The sequence below is a fragment of the Raphanus sativus genome, chromosome 9, assembly GCF_000801105.2.
Source record: "Raphanus sativus cultivar WK10039 chromosome 9, ASM80110v3, whole genome shotgun sequence".
Lineage (NCBI taxonomy): Eukaryota > Viridiplantae > Streptophyta > Magnoliopsida > Brassicales > Brassicaceae > Raphanus > Raphanus sativus.
This window is the reverse complement of record NC_079519.1, coordinates 27757714-27774670: the sequence shown is the minus strand read 5'-3', so window position 1 is coordinate 27774670 and position 16957 is coordinate 27757714. Positions and strand designations below refer to the sequence as shown.

Genomic DNA, 16957 nt, shown 5'->3' with positions numbered 1-16957 from the left:
ACGATAACACAATATTTTCTTCTTTTTTTTGGTGAGTCAAAAAGCTTTCAGGTACAAAATTAATCAAATTCTTCTATAGAGGAGATGCAAATATATAATCTGATTCCAATCTCTGCAAAGCAATATTATGATCTCACCCTCTCTTGCGAATACCTAAAATCAATCCTCATATTGAGTTTATAAATTATGAGACAGTAGTTTCATACGAACCAGAGGGATCGTTCTAGTGGCATGCCAATAAGACACATGTATAGTTTGTAGATGAGACATATTCTAAAATAAATAAATATTTTATAAATGAAATTTAGTGGAATTGTTAGTGGGTAGTAGTTGGATTTGGGTAAGATTACTTTTTGATGATTTTCATAATCAACCTTGAAGATCTTCATCTCATCCATTGATGGATTGGATCCTCCAAGAACAAAGAGACCAATTAGCTTACTCTTTTGTGCCATTCGTGAAAATCCCCACCGTTTCTTTTGCATGAACCACTTACAATTTCACTAGTAAAAATGACTACGTGACAATTTACTTAAAGGTGGAATTTAAGAATATTCTCCACATATCAATTAACTATGTGTTTGAGGAATTGTGATGTACTAATATCATATATTTTAAACCTGAGATTAAATTAATGATCATTCAGTCATTGTTATATTCCTTCGTTAACTTGTAGCATTCATAATATTGACAACTATTGTGTTTGCAGATTAGTGATACAAGGACTAATTACTGAAGAGTGAATTTTAAAAAAGGAAAATAACTGTAAAAACTCTAATTTATATTACATGTATAAACGGAGTTTTTTTTTTTTTGAAAAGATGTATAAACGGAGTGTTATAAAGCTTTAAGCTATTGCTACACATACGAAACATATAAAACCGCTTCTGAATACATACTCTATCAACCGACTAATTTCTTTCTTTTTTTTTTTTTTGCTTAACTGTAAATATCATAGAATATGAAAAATGTTTACAAAATAGATTTATAAACAAGGCTTTGCAAGCATGGCAAAAAACAGAGAAAAAACATGCTTACAAAAAGAGATACACTTAGAGGCGCTTTTTTAGATCAACCAAAGGGCCATGAGACTTTTGAATTGCTTCCTGGTCTTGCGAGCAGAGATTGTGTTCCTGACTGTTCTATCGACGAGTTTAAAAATTTCAGAGGCTGACAGCATCTGATTCTTGTAAACTCTGTTGTTTCTTTCAGTCCAAGTGAGGTATACGACAGCCTGGACAGCAATGCTTCTTAGCGTGCGCGGTGATCGGGCAGAGCCTGAAGAAGTCCAGTCCAATAACTGCAACCAAGAAGTAAAAGTGATAGGAGTTTCTGAGAGCTTTCCGAGCATCAAACTCCAAAGAATCTTAACAAAAGGACAGTCAACAAAGAGATGGTCCCTTGATTCGTCTGAAGTTGAACAAAGACAGCAGGTAGTAGGAATTTGCATTCCCCAAGAAGCTAGTCTTGTGTGGGTAGGCAGCCTGTCTTGTACTGCAACCCACATGTTGAAAGCATGCTTAGGAGTATGACCCTTGAACCAAACCGACTTGAGCCAAGGCGGGTTCGGTTTTCTTTCTCTTATCACGCTCCATGTTTTGGAAGAAGAGAAAGACTGGTGTTGGATTCCCTCAATTGTCCATGAGTAAAGATCAGGTCCTCTATTCACGCAAGGAGCATCAACGGTGGTCAGATGAGCATGTAGAGATACTGCTTCCTCCGATCTTGGTGATGGCAAATTCCACAGACCTACTCTGGTTGCTCTCGAGACAGTGGCAAGGAGGGGTACACGCAGAGAGCGAGGCCCAGTATTGCCAATAAAGTCTATTAGAGGACCCAAAGGAGTCCATCTATCAAACCAGAAGCTAGCTTGATTTCCATCCCTGATGGTACAGGTTACGAAGTGACGAGCTAGAGGTCTGAGGTTGAGTAGAGACTTCCAGTGCCAAGAATCTTGAGGTTGCTCAGTTAGAGCCCAAAAATTTGAGTTTCCAAGACAAAAAACATAAATCGACTTTTAAGATCCTTTATTTAGAAATGCATGCAAATAACTCAAGCATACGAAAAGGCTATATATCTGGTAATACGAAGAGTATAGATAGAGTTGAGAAAAATGAAAGATAGTGAAAAGCATGAGATAGGTTGGAGGAGCCGAGGAGGAAACCATAGAATGGTAGATGGTAGACTAGTGTAGTTCGGTTCATACATTTTCTAAATGACTAATAAATGGGACCAATAATAAATTCTATACATACGTACGTGATTGAGTATTAATTCTTATAGGTCCATTAGAATAAAAACCTGCACTTTAATATATAGAGTATGACTAGGTAGGGCCGTGCCTGACCACAAGCTGGTAAAGCATGGGTTTGGGGCCAATATATTTATAATTAGTTTTCGGGGCCAATTTGACAAGAGTCTTTGTTAGTTCAGTGGCTTAGTTGTGTGGTTTGTTTGTCAAGGTCATGGGTTCAAACTAGCTTAATAATGTTTCTGGGGCCAAATTTTTTTGACTGCTTCTAACCTTAGAAAAGTCAGGCACGGCTGTAAGAGATAGCGTCTTCGCACATATTTTTGTCACCTCATATGGATTATTCAAATGTGTATGTTAAAGAGGAAGGGGACCATATGGTCCATGCATGAAATGAGAAAAAAATAAAATAAAGATTCGAAGGATAATACCATAAGAAAGTCGGACATGATATTGATAAATAGTGAGTGTTACCCAAAACATGGCACTATCTATGCATTGTTTCAACTTACAGTGCTTTTTTATTTTGAATAAAAACTTGGAGGATTATGGTTTGTACTTTGTAATCACCTATTTGAAGTATAGTTTTTTGCTCTGTGAGTCATCATCCTCTATAAATTTGTCTTAGTCAATTAGAGTTGGCTAACCAAACATTTATTTTAATCACATTATTGCGTATTTCATTTGTTTTGGTGCAAGTAAGGCAGTAATTAACTTCTTTTTTATTCTACCATTTTATTGATTTAGAAATTTAAATATACAAAACACACAACATAGAGGAATGTTGTCTCCCTTCACAGCATATTGTCTTGGTATGTTCCTCCAACACGGAGCACTATAAATACTCACTCCAACACTCTCAAAAATACTCAACTGCTCTCCATAACAGAAACATAACCAAAACTAATAGACAACAGAGAGAGAGAGATAAAGGAAAAGATGATTGAGACGGTTAAGCACCTGATTGGCTCCGGTGGCCCAAGCGGGTTCGGATCAAGATCCACAGCCGAACATGTCACTGCTAAATCTGACCTACGATCTCTTACCGCCATCATCACTGGAGCGACGTCGGGTATAGGAGCGGAGACGGCGCGAGTTCTGGCAAAGCGTGGAGCGAGGCTTGTGATTCCGGCTCGGAGTCTCAAAACTGCAGAGGAAACAAAGTCACGTATCCTCTCCGAGTTTCCTGATGCGGAGATCATCGTCATGCATCTCGATCTCAGCTCCCTCGCCTCTGTTCGTCGATTCGTAGACGATTTCGAATCTCTTCATCTCCCTCTCAACATCCTCATGTAATTTTACTATTATTATTTAAACTTCTTACGCCATTGTCTTATTTATATTTATTATCTGATAATTAATTAATCTTTTGGGTAAAATTACAGCAACAACGCCGGAAAATACGCGCAGAAACACGCCATCTCTGAGGACGGCGTGGAGATGACCTTCGCAACTAATTATCTCGGTAATTTTTAGACTAGTATTTAACATTAAATTTAATCAATCAACATGTATATATTATTATATGGTCTAATCGTGATTAGTTAATTTTTTTTTGTATGGACGTGCAGGCCATTTTCTGCTGACTAAACTGCTGTTGAACAAGATGATTGAAACGGCGGAGCAAACCGGCGTTCAAGGCCGTATCGTCAACGTCACGTCGGTGATCCATAGCTGGTTCTCTGGCGATATGCTGATATATGTCGCCGATATCTCCCGAAGCAATAGGTATTTCACGAGAATCATATACTACTAATCATTTTGAGAATAATTAACTAATGATTAACTAAAAAGATGAATATACGACGACAAATAATAAACGCCGTCTTTCTTCAATTTAATTAGTTAGAGAGAATATATACTCTATAGTCTTTACTACTACTTAATTAATTAAAGGCCGTGGGTTTGTCTTGCGTGTTTGCAGAAACTACGACGCGACCCGAGCTTACGCGCTCTCCAAGCTAGCCAACGTTCTCCACACCATAGAGCTTTCCCGGATTCTCCATGTAAGTCATCAAAACCCTTTTCTTTACTTATTTCTTACTAATAATATATAATTTTCTTTCAAAAAAATAATATATAATAAGACTTCTGATGATTTGACTATTCACTGTACAGAAAATGGATGCTAATGTAACGGCCAACTGCGTTCATCCTGGAATCGTGAGAACACGTCTCACACGAGACCGAGACGGCCTCATCACTGATTTAGTCTTCTTTTTAACCTCCAAGCTATTGAAGTCTGTTCCTCAGGTACGCAAATCAATCAATACTTAATCGATTTTCACTAATAAATCGTATATGTATATCATAGAAAATAGCTTAATGAACCATGTTAATTATTTATAGGCAGCAGCAACGACATGCTACGTAGCAACGAGTCCGAGATTGAGGAACGTGTGTGGCAAATACTTTTCAGACTGCAATGAAGCTCGAACTTCCAAATCTGGATCGTGCAATCTTAAAGCTCAGAGACTGTGGACTGCTTCTGAGTTGTTGGTTTCTCCAGCTTCCACTCCCAACGTTTATCAAACCTTTAACTTCTCTTTAATCAGCGATGCTGTGTATGTCTAAATCCCAAGCCCTGTTAAAAGACCTAGAGCATTACTTTATAATATATGTGTATATATATAGCAATATATGTTCGTTTGTGTGTGTAGTGTGTATAAGCCATGCCTCCATATTATATTATATGTGGTTGTGTGTTTTCTTTATGTAAATATAGTTGTAGGGTTTTGTAAAATCTAGCTGTGTCTTTGTTATGTAATTCCTACCTACATCAATCTAGCACAATCAATATATAAAGAATAACTTTGAAAATCAATTCTTAATTTGTTACTTTATGTTTAGACGAAAAGATATTGCATGCATGAACTTTATAATATGCAAACAACACTTTTTTTGGTTCGTATACAAATTAACACATCAATCATGTCTAAAAAAATTGATATGGCTTTTCTTTGATAATTTTTGTTTTATAAGAAAAACTTGGGTAATCCAAAAATTTGATATGTCAATCTTACTTTATGAACTTCTAACAACATCTCCAATGAGTAACCACAAGGTGGTGGGCTAGTGGTCTTGAGGCAGTTCCAACGCCGATAAGAATCCAGGTTCGAATACCCCTTGTGGCCACGAAATGCTTTACGCCCTCCCCAAGTTTAAATTTAAGTGCGGCGTTGGTGCTGGGCCCTTGGGTAATGGATATTAGTAATGGCTGGTTTCGGGCCAGGGGTGACTACGGGCCTAAGGATTGCGGAAAGCTACAGAAGTGACTACGGGCCTATGGATTGCGGAAAGCTACGGAAGTGTCTACGGGTCTACGGATTGCGGAACATCCCTGTTTAAAAAAAAAACATCTCCAGTGAGATATACTTTATATATGGGTATCTCAACTTTAAAAGAACAGAAAAACTTATCAAATAAAAGATTTGTAGATATTCATGGAATATTTGTGAAATGTGTTAATTTTCAAATGTTTTGAACTTTCAGAGTTTAAATGATTAATTGAAAATTACTAAAATACTAATTTTAACAATTTTAGATACTCACCTTAATTAGATATTTCAAAGAAAATAAATATCTAAAGCAAGAGATATTCAAAGAATAATAATAATAATAATAATAATAATAATAAATTATCTAATTTTATTATATTAGTATTTTAACAAATTCTAGCTATTTAATAAAATTTCAAAATTAGAAAATGTAAACCATTTAAAGATTAATACATGATGGCATGAAGATTTTACATGAGTATAAATGTCATATATGAGAAATTTTTCCTTTATTTTTAACCTCTACTTTACTATTAGAAATATTTATTGAGTATCTTTCAAGTCCCAATGGAACTTCTCTAATATAGCAATTGGCCCTTGATCAGGGGGAACATTCTCTAGAGAAATGAAATCTGTTTGATGTAACTAATTGTGTTGGATCGTGATAGTGCTGAAATGAAACATTCCAATAGAGCTGAAATTTTATTCAAAACCCGTGGATTCTGCTGTGTTTGATCCACTGTGGGGCAGGTATAGATCGAGTAATTAGAAAATTTTAGTTACAGAGTTTATTTTAAATGAGATGGATGGGGATCAGTTGAGTTTGAATCGCTGATATTCTTTAACCCGTAAATATTTTTCTTGTAATTTTTTTTTAAAAGAATTTTTTTCGAAAAATGTAAAATATTATAAAGATTTATATAATTGTTATTTAGTATACATTATTTTAATATTACTTTTAAGAATAATTTTTATATAAACAAAATAATTATTTTGAACAGAATTAGTATTATCTGCGACTTTGACGGATTACCCGTGGTTTTGGCAGGGTAAATGTGGGTATAAATTTTTTTTATTTGTGGATTATATGAGTTGGAATCTTGAATCAAAATGATGTGATCCTCAGCGGGGCCATGGTAGTGTAGTGTTATCATATAACCATTTGGTCATATAAGGCCCATTTTGTTTTTTAAAACAATAGCGTTGGCCCACTGGACTAAACCCTAGACCCTCTCGTCTTCTTCCTCCTGGGAGGAGAGGTTATGCTAAAACCTCGCCTGCAACGCAACGCAATTCAGATCAATAGAAATGGCGAATGCCCCGAAAGCATTCACGATCGAAGCCCTAAGGACACTATCGAAGCAGTCGTTCAGGTGCCTTGTCGTGCCCGTGCGTCTCCGTCGCGCGATAAAGAAATACCTCCGCGAGGAAGACGATCCTCACATCAGGAAGAAGGTTCGCCAGCTGTCGGAATCGTTCCAGGAGATCAAGGACTCCAACCTTCTCTTGCCCGAGACGACGGCGAAGCGTCTGGCGGATTCGATGAACTCCGTGGAGGCGAAGCGGTGGAAGATACAGACGGTTTACGGAGACAGCGGTCTCGAGTACAGAGACGGCGAGACTGCTGCTTACGTGGCGTCTCGTATGCCTGCCGCTTACTCCGTCTGTTACAGAGTCCTCACTGAGGTCTTTTAAAAGCTTCCTTTTTTTTTTAACTCTAGTTTCATTTTATTACATATATTATATCAGTTCATATACCAGTATATGAACTATATACAATATGATGATATATGTAATACATTTGATTAAGCTGACAATTTTTAATTTTTTTTTATAGATTCGTCGAAGGCTACCGGGTTTTAAGCCTACGAGGGTGCTTGATTTTGGTGCCGGCACCGGTTCTGGCTTCTGGTGAGGAGGGCATTATTGTCTTTTTCTTATTTTGTTTCCGGTGTTGATTGATTCTCTCTTTCTATGTGGTGACAATGTTGTAGGGCAGTTCAAGAGGTTTGGCCAAAGTGTGCGGAGAAAGTTAATATAGTGGAACCATCTCAATCAATGCAGCGTGCAGGACGTGACTTGCTTCAGGGTAATTGATAAAAGTGTTTGCCTTGTGGTTTGATTCTCATCTTACTGGTTGTTGTTGTTATGATGATGAATATGCAAAGGCCTCAAGGATTTGCCTCTGATCCATGGGTATACTAGCCTGCTATCCCTTTCCCAGGAGCTCAACAAGAAATGCAGAATCCTCAATGATAAATCCGAGAGGAAACATGAGCTTGTCATCGCTGTGGGTTAACATTTTATCTTCTTTATAATGATTCTTGTTTATAAGTCATTTGCTGATTAAGTTTACAAACGGTGGTTTAAGTCTTATGTGCTAGGGGAGATACCATCTCTAAAAGACAGGATTACTATGGTTCGCCAGCTCTGGGACCTTACAGATGATCTCTTGGTATGCTTTCAACCTTCCTCCTCTATGAGTCTCTTTTACACTATCCAATGAGTCTTACGGAACTCTTCACATATGATCTGGCGGAACAGGTTTTGGTTGAACCAGGAACGCCACATGGTGCTAATATCATATCTCAGATGCGGTCCTATATACTGTGGATGGAGAACAGAGTAGTGTTTTCAAATGGCCATCTGTTTTTCCCTTTGCTGTCACAAGTTATTTATACCTCTACTGCTTATTTTGGAATGTTCTCCATTTTTGTCAAGAAACTGCGTAAAAAGGAGAAAGCTGAAGTTGGCAAGGAAGTGCTGGATCTCAAATCCGGTGCGCATATTGTTGCTCCCGTAAGTGTCAAAATACTGAAAAAAGTCTCCTTAGGTGCTGTTTTTTTTAATGTTGAATGTATTTGTGAAAACATATAATTTGGGTTGCAAACGAGAGCAGTGCCCTCATGATGGAAAGTGTCCGTTGGAAAACACTGGAAAGTATTGCCATTTTGTTCAGCGGTTGCAGAGGACTTCGTCTCAGCGTTCCTACAAGGTTCCTTCCTTGTGCAAACATATAAATGTTTTATGTGCAAACATATAAATGTTTTAGTCATCTCTCTGTTTGCTGATGACTCCAAACTCAAAACCTTAAGCCTTTTTTTGCAGCGTACAAAAGGTGTTCCCTTGCGTGGCTTTGAGGATGAGAAGTTTTGCTTTGTGGTTTTCAGGAGAGGTCAGCGCCCACGGTTGGTAGTTTTTGGTGATGTTGAATGATATATATTAATATTAAAATACCTAGAGAGAAAAGTTGTTTTTTCAAGATTGTGAAGTATTTTGGGTTTTGCTTTCAAAATATAGGGAAGCATGGCCTCTTGATAATTTGAAACTGGAGACTTTGAAGGAGATGCGCGCGAATAGGAAACCGGAAGATCTCGAGATTGATTATGGTAAAAGTCTGGGGCTAATTTTATGAGATACATATATTTGCTAGAGTTGGACCATTTTGAGCTGACGGATATGCGAATCCATTTTGATGTATGCAGAGGAGTTCATCAAAACACAGGTGGTTGAGGTGCCTTATGTTGATCCAAGAGCACAGGACTCTGATATCACCGATGAGGACGAGGATGAGCTGGAAGAAGAAGAAGACGAAGGTGAAGATACTGATGAGGATGAAGTAGAAGTAAAAGAAACAGAAGAGGAAGAGGGGAGTGGGAGTGGGAGGGCGAGCGTGGGAGGAGGATGGGGAAGGATCATATTCCCACCATTCCGCAAGGGGAAACAAGTGACTTTGGACATGTGTGTGCCGACCAACGAGGAAGGGTCAGAGGGAGCTTTTGAGAGGAGAGTGATAACGAAAAGCAAGAACCCTCATCTTCATTTGCAAGCCAAGAAATCCTTTTGGGGAGACCTATGGCCATTAACCACTCAAAAAGACATTAGCAAAGAGAATAAAAAAGTGGATGCTGAGTGGTGTCGCCCAGATGAAGACCAGAAATGGGGTGCCTGGCCTTAAGCATTAGCCTTACTGCCTGCCATCATATCATGATTGTAGTGAATGATTGTTTAAAAGACATTTTTCATAGCTGAATGCTAGCCGAATGCTCATGTTATCATGATGTGTTTAAAACATAAAGGAAAATAAACACCCATTTTGTAGAAAATGCATAACATTTTTGTAGACTCATGAACCCTCCAAACAGAGATACCATACTGACAAGTCCCGAATCTGTTCTGATTATATCGGTACATATATTATATACAAAGAACGTGTGGGAATATATTATGCCAGTCTTGTTTCATCCAAAACGATGTAATAGTACAGATTTTGTTACATATGTATAGTTCTTGTCACCAAAGAACTTGCCTCAAACAGACACTATGCCAAAGTAGCTTCATGTTCACGATATATCTCCTCCGCATGAGCTGTAGTTACGTAAACTGCATTAGCCAGGGAGCTGTGTTTTCTTCCATAGAAAACATACACCAACACTCCAATCACCAGCCACACAGATACACGAGCCCATGTCGCGGATCTGTTTAAGTTTAAGCAGTCAGTGAGATTCCATCTATGATGGTTCTTTTATAGGAATCAAATAATGGGAAATAAAAGAGGAGCATGCTCACCCAAGGTTAACCAAAAGGTACATGTTGATTAGGATGCATATGATTGGCAGGAGTGGTACAAACGGGCATATGAAACCTATTCAAAACGAATTTTGACACAACACACTTAAGATATATTTTAAGGCCTGCCTTTCACATGCTTAAGAAATTGATTGTTTACCAAAATCAAATCATAATAGTAATTCATTTACCTCCAGAATGTCCAAAAGTGTGTCTGGCATCATCCTGATCTATAGAACTCAAAGCAATCAAACCAGCAAGGAGGAGACTTCCACCAACGCCACACAGTGGATATCTAATAACCCTGTAAACCATTTTCAGATGATGAGAAGCAAATAAAAGCTTTTTTCTTTTGAGGAAAACCAATGCTCTAAATAGACAATGGTGAGTGAGAACCAACCCTGGGAAGTTGAGGCTTGATGCCGCATAACTTAAAAGGAAGGCCCCAATACATGTGAACATAATGCTCCATCCAGAGACCTTCCTTCTGTTCTCTTCGCTCAAAACCCCTATTAAGAAAATCATTGACAAATGTCAAGTCTGTGCTAAAACAATTTAGTGGAAGATACGGATGTGTCTCAATAGTGGAATTTACTTACAACACCCAAGAGCTTCTTGTTTCTCCATAACTGGGAAATGAACCGAAGCATCAATCTCGGCAAGTAAAGGCTGTTTATTACTATTGTCAGAAGTGCCAACATGATCGGATGACTTTGTTTCACCACATGTAAAGGAAACAGAGTCGATTCTATCCTGGAGGGATGCCGGAAGGGGTAGCTCATCTGGAGGAACGTATCTGAGTATCAACACTGATACTGCCACCATTGTAAATGCCAGAAGTGTCCCAACACTCACCTGCACCATCATCACCAACTCTTAAAATACTAAAATTACGAAGAAAAAGTTCCACTAGAGAAGGAATAAACAATACTGTCTCTTACCATGCCTGCGAGCTGTGAAACATCCATAAAGAAGGCTAAGGTTGCTGCACAAAGCCCAGTTGCTATGGTCGCTTTAACCGGAACCTGTGTGCGTCTATTAACGTCTGAGAAAAGAGAAGGCAGCAGACCATCCCTAGCCATTGCCATCAGAATTCGCGGCTGTGAAAATGAGTATTAGTCATATTGAGAGGTAAACAACCACACACCAAGGAAGAAGAAGAGCTAATTTTTTACCTGAGGGAGAAGGGCACCCATCAAAGCAGAGCAGAGAGCCATGACTGCTCCTAAAGTTATCAAGTATCTACATCAAAGTCCCCAAATCAATCTTATAAGTATATGTCTAAGTAGAATGACAAAAACTGGATCTGAAACGACCATGTACTTACACGGCCCATTGCATGTCATGACTAGCAAACGCAGAGGATATGGGAGTGTCAGGATCCATGGCATAGTAAGGAACTAAGCCAACAATCACAATGGAGACCATCATGTAGACAGAACAACAGAGGAAGAGTGAAAGACCAATTCCAATTGGTAAATCCCGCTGGGGATTTTTCACCTGCCCATAGATATTGATACACTTATTAGTACTAGTTGCTTGAAAGGGTAAAAAAGCTATAAAGCATGGGATTCCCAAAATTACCTCCTCTGCAGCACTTGCAACCGAATCAAAGCCAATGAATGCAAAGAAGACTGTAGCAGAACCAGCAAACATTCCATCCACTCCAAATGGAAAAAACCTTTTTTTTCCAAAAAAAAAGCAAGATAAAATGGTTTTGGTTTGATCCTGTTTGTCTTTCTTAAGGGATGGTGAATAATAGCTTATCTTTACCCGGAAGAAAGTTCATAACCAGCCCAACCAGTCTTGAAGCCCAAATAACTGCCAGCTACGATGACAAATAACAAGACACACACATTGGCTGCAGTAACAATCCCCTGAGCAAATGTGCTCTGCAAGTAACAATTTAAATCAGTGTTGTGATATGGGAATATGGTTAGATAGATTATGATATTTTACATTAAGAATTTTGGTAATTTTCTATTTAATAATTGGTTTACTTTTTATATTAGTTTAAGGGTTTTCCATATTCTACAAAGTTGTATCCCTATATAAGGGTTTCTGATTATTAATAATAGAGAAGCTTCCAAGAATTAACTTAATCTCTAAGAGAGATTGGGTTAAGAGGAAGTAAGCTTTTTGGTTCATATCAATTTGGTATCAGAGCAAAACGATTCTATGGAGGCCAAGCTCGATAGTATACTAGCACAATTGGCGGCTCTAACGGAGGAGGTTCGATCAACAAGAGCGAAAGTGGATGAACATGATAAGCTGTTGGAGAAACTCGTGGTAGAACCAAGAGGTGCACTTGCCGCCAAGGTGAACACCACAAACACTGAGCAGAGATCAGCCGTCAAGTTCTCTGCCGACGAACTAACAGACGTTCAAATAACGAGTGGGATTAAAGGTAAAGGGGTTACCACACAAAACGAAGTCGTTGGAACCAGCTCAAGAAAGAACTTATCCTTCAATAGAGAGAATACGATGAAAGAACATCAATATTGCTTCTCAGGGGGTCCTTGGCCGTCTAGGGCAGTGGGCAGAGAGCGGGGACATCGACGTGCTGATGGAGGAGGAGACTGGAATGTCAGACCTATTGGAGCGGCACCACATGACTCTCATCCAAATTTTGGAGATTTTCGAAATTCGGAAGGGTTGATGGATGGAGGATATTACGAAACTCGTGAGGACAGAAACAACAACTTCGAAAGAAGATGTGTGAAAGCAGCCAAAATAGAATTTCCACCATTTGATGGGACAACTGATGCTATGGAGTGGTTACAAAAGTGTGATGACTTCTTTGCGGACCAAAGAATATTCAGTGATGATGCGAAAGTTAGACAAGCAACTTTTGTTTTAACCGGACAAGCGTACCACTGGAACCTCAACTTGCGACGATTGGTTACACATAGGCTTGGATGGGAGGAGTTTAAAAGGATCTGCAAAAGTCGATTTGGAAAGGCAGATGCAGTAAACCCAGTGGGAGAATTGTCAAATCTTAGACACACTGGAACAGTGGATGAGTACTGCAATCAGTTTGAAGAATGTCTAAGCCGACAAACAAGACTCTCGGGTGATCAACAGTTGTGGCAGTTCTGTGCCGGTTTGACCGATAACTTGAGAAAAGAAGTGGAGTATCTTAGACCAGAGACAATTTTTGAAGCAATGGAATATGCTCGAGACAATGAATACAAGATTGATGGTGATAAACGAGCTAGAACGTTTGGTGGACATATGGCTCCACTATCTGGACATTTAGTCCAAAACACTGCACCAAAAATGCTAGAGAAGAAAGAACATGACAAAGAAGCTCATCAGACCCGAAAGAAAGAAACTAAACATGCTCTACAAAAACAATATTGGAAGAAACTGACTGTAGCAGAAATGGCAGAACGTCGAGCAAAAGGACTTTGTTTCAATTGCGATGAACTCTACACTAGAGATCATGTTTGTAACCCTGTCCTTTTTCATATAATGCCTCTCACAGACGGGGATGATCAAAAGGATGAACCATTCAATGAAGAAGAGTTTGCTGAATATGTGGGAGGAAGAAAAGAAGCTGCTAGAGGCATACCTGGAGCTTAAGGACAAGCTCCTAGTCGAGGGGGGGGGAGTAGTGATATGACATATGGTTTAGAACAAAAGTTATGGTTTTAATGGTTTATGTTTTACGTTAGATTAAGATTTAGGTGTTTTCCTTTTAATTAAACTTATAAGTATTTTTCCTTTTTTATTTAGGTTATGATATGTCATAACCTATATAATGGTTCTCTATAATGAATAAAGGGGGAACTTCCAACAATTAACCTTAATCTCCAAGAGAGCTTAGGGTTAAAGGAAGCTTAGCTATTTATCTTTCTTTTGTTCACGTGATTATTTCTTTTGTTCACGTGTAATCACGGCACCGGTTACGAGATCACAAACGGCTCGTATCATGTTGTTGCCAATGCTTTATCTAGACGTGCGTGCCGGATGAAGAATTAAACTAAAAAAGAGTGTGTATGTATGTAACGCACCTCCTTAATTCCAAGGCACAAGAGGCCAGTAACAATGAAGACAAGAATAGCAGCAGATGGATCAACAACAACATCAAGACCTGGGATCTGGTGACGCGCTAAGAATGAAGGCAAACCATCTTCACCACCAAAAATCAATGCCTGTAATCGTGTTTTAAAGCCCAAAAAGCTTTAGCTAAACAGAAAGTAAAAAGAAGAAGAAAAAAAGAGAATATTCCTTGATTTTTTATTTTTAATCCATAACTAACACTCAAATGATCTATAAAACAAGAATCCAAGAGAAAGGATGTGTATGAATAGTCCACACACACATGGCCTTTGAAAGCATGAAGCAACTTAAGGATAATAAAGAACATTAATTTGACGAACAAAAAGTATGGAAAGCTAGTAAAGAGACCAGATTAGGGGAAATGCCACGAGCAACAGCAGAGCCACCAATCGTGTATTCCAGAATCAGGGCCCAACCGATCAACCACGCAACTCTTTAAAATCATCCAAGAAGAAGAAAATCAAAGTCAGCAGAGAATAGAATAGAATAGTAAGTAAGAGAGACAAAAGAGTACCCTTCGCCGACACAAATGTAAGAATAGTGATAGGCGCTGCCAGCAGAGGGACAACGACTAGAGAGTTCAGCATAGCAAAAGGCAGAGAGTGCAGCGGCGATTCCAGCAATAAGAAAGGACAAAGCAAGAGAGGGTCCTGAGTGCTCTCTTGCAACTGTTCCCACAAGTATATACACTCCCGCTCCTATCGTTGCTCCAACACCTTTTATACAAAACATACAAAAAGGATCAATCTTGGTGGGAAAAAGAAAATCCTAAAACTCAGAACTTACCAATAGCAACCAAGTGAGGAACAGTTAAGGCTTTGGCGAGCTGGTGATGATGAGAACGAGGCTCGGCTGCTGCAGAGTCGACCTGTTTCCTTCGGACCAAACTCCTGAGGTAACCCCACGAGTGTCCGCCTCCTTCCTTTTGGGTGTCCACCAGAAAACCCATCCCCTCTGAATATCAAATCAAATCAATTAATCGATTGATTTATATTTTTTCGTCAAAAAATTGATTCAAATGGATTGATTCTCTGGAGAATGGGAGGAAGAAGGGAGAAGAAGAAGAGGGCAGAGATCTTTTTCTAATTAAAAAAAAATGAGTTTTGAATTGAATTGATTGGTGGCGTAGGGAAAGGAGCCACGGCCTGACATAATGCCAAAGGGGAGGGGAGGGCCATTCCTTCAACGTGTCTCTTGCCGTCTCGGTACTCTCTTCTTTTTTCTTTTCTTTTTTTATTCTATTGCTTCTTTAGTTTGGTTCAAAATCTAATCGGTCGTGTCGCATTGGGAAGTTAAGAGAGAAATATTAATTATGCATCATTATCACAAAAAGTGATTTGCTTCTTCTATGTTCTAAAATATTATACATTAATCCTTCCATTTCATATTAGTTGTCGTTCTAAGTTTATACACACAGATTAAGAAAACATTTAATTTTATATATTTTCAAAATAAAAACACTATTACTAATATACATAACCATATTTCAACCAATAAAAAAATAAAATAGAGAATATTTTCAATAAATTTTACATTGAAAACCGAAAACGAACTTTATTTTGAAACAAAAAATTTGCTCTACAATGACAGATAATTTGAAACGGAGAGAATATTTTTTCTATCAAACTTTACTTTTATAAAATTCTTACTCTCCATAAATGGAAAAAATATACATACATGAAAACGAAGTCATTCATGCCAAACAAACAGCTATTACAAAGAATCAAATACAATATAGAAATTAAGGGTATAGAAAACGCCCAAATAACTAATGATGTGGATAAGTTCTCTAATCTCAGCAACCATCGAACTGCAAAGTGAGATGAAGTCTTGGAAATTAGAAACCACAAACAGTGATATAAATCCCAAAACCGAAGCAGCAACAACTGCACAGTCAACGATCTTCAACATGGCTATAAAAGTTTTGATTAGAACTTCGTCATTTTCACTTCTTTTCCTTCAGTTGTATTTTCTCTTGCATAGAGTGGAAGGACTTAAACTCCAAATTGAATCAATCATTACGGATCTAACAGATCAGATGGATTGCACATAATAAAAATGGATCAAGCAGATCAAGCGGTACAAATGTAAATTAAATAGATCTATCGATTTAAAATATATGTTTGAATGGTGAAAATGATCAAAAATATTATAAAGTTTTTTTAAAAAAATATATAAGATATTTATATTAGACGACAAAAGGTTTTATATTACTATTTATTTCATAACTAAATATCTGAATAATTTAAAATAATATATTATTATTCCATAATTTTTAAAAAATTATTAATGAATTCAAAATATATATTTAAATGATCAGCAGAATAAAACATAGCCTTTTATAAACAAAGTTAGCTATAAGTATATATAAACTGTTTGAATTATACAAAAAGAATCATTATATATATCTATATATAATATTCAGAATCTATTAGTAATACATTATTTTGTTGATACGCATACGGTTAATAATAATGAACTGCTTGATACACTTTAAAAATGATGAAGTTCTTCTACTATTATAAGCGGATTATAATATTTGTACGTAGATTTGGACTGCCACTGGATGAAATTTTCTTTATTATTATTTTGAAAGTAAAACGCAAATAGTTAACATTTTACATGAATTGAGGATTTAGAAGTGGATGCTCCATCCGGTGGGAAAACTGTCTTATTCCCAGCCCCCATTTAAAACCTTAGAACATCTCCAATGTAAAACTCCATATTGTATTCCAAAATAGTGTAAAAGTGAATATGAAGTAAAAATGCTTCAATCCAACTCCATTTTCCACTC

General features: G+C 37.6%; 3 protein-coding genes across 3 annotated transcripts; 2 read left to right on the top strand and 1 right to left on the bottom strand.

The window, feature by feature from the left end:
• The first annotated feature begins 3046 nt into the window (after positions 1-3046).
• LOC108827820 (short-chain dehydrogenase TIC 32 B, chloroplastic) lies at positions 3047-5073 on the top strand. Its single transcript, XM_018601315.2, has 6 exons — positions 3047-3543; positions 3637-3716; positions 3823-3979; positions 4176-4257; positions 4370-4504; positions 4601-5073. Exons 1-6 carry the CDS (start codon positions 3191-3193, stop codon positions 4823-4825), a joined length of 1032 nt encoding a protein of 343 aa, XP_018456817.1. The 5' UTR covers positions 3047-3190; the 3' UTR covers positions 4826-5073.
• Positions 5074-6737: 1664 nt separating this feature from the next.
• LOC108827806 (uncharacterized) lies at positions 6738-9635 on the top strand. The gene is made up of 11 exons (XM_018601300.2): positions 6738-7215; positions 7367-7440; positions 7524-7618; positions 7698-7819; positions 7901-7984; positions 8074-8154; positions 8251-8328; positions 8429-8524; positions 8638-8717; positions 8830-8918; positions 9015-9635. Exons 1-11 carry the CDS (start codon positions 6838-6840, stop codon positions 9485-9487), a joined length of 1650 nt encoding a protein of 549 aa, XP_018456802.1. The 5' UTR covers positions 6738-6837; the 3' UTR covers positions 9488-9635.
• Positions 9624-15456, bottom strand: LOC108827805 (cationic amino acid transporter 2, vacuolar). The gene is made up of 15 exons (XM_056993844.1): positions 15314-15456; positions 14950-15117; positions 14678-14879; positions 14512-14596; positions 14115-14255; positions 11872-11990; positions 11683-11779; positions 11426-11598; positions 11274-11340; positions 11040-11198; positions 10698-10953; positions 10499-10607; positions 10290-10402; positions 10099-10174; positions 9624-10007 (listed from the first exon to the last, which is right to left on the bottom strand). The coding sequence occupies exons 2-15, from the start codon at positions 15110-15112 to the stop codon at positions 9851-9853; spliced, it is 1917 nt and encodes a 638-aa protein (XP_056849824.1). The 5' UTR covers positions 15113-15117; positions 15314-15456; the 3' UTR covers positions 9624-9850.
• Positions 15457-16957: the final 1501 nt, after the last annotated feature.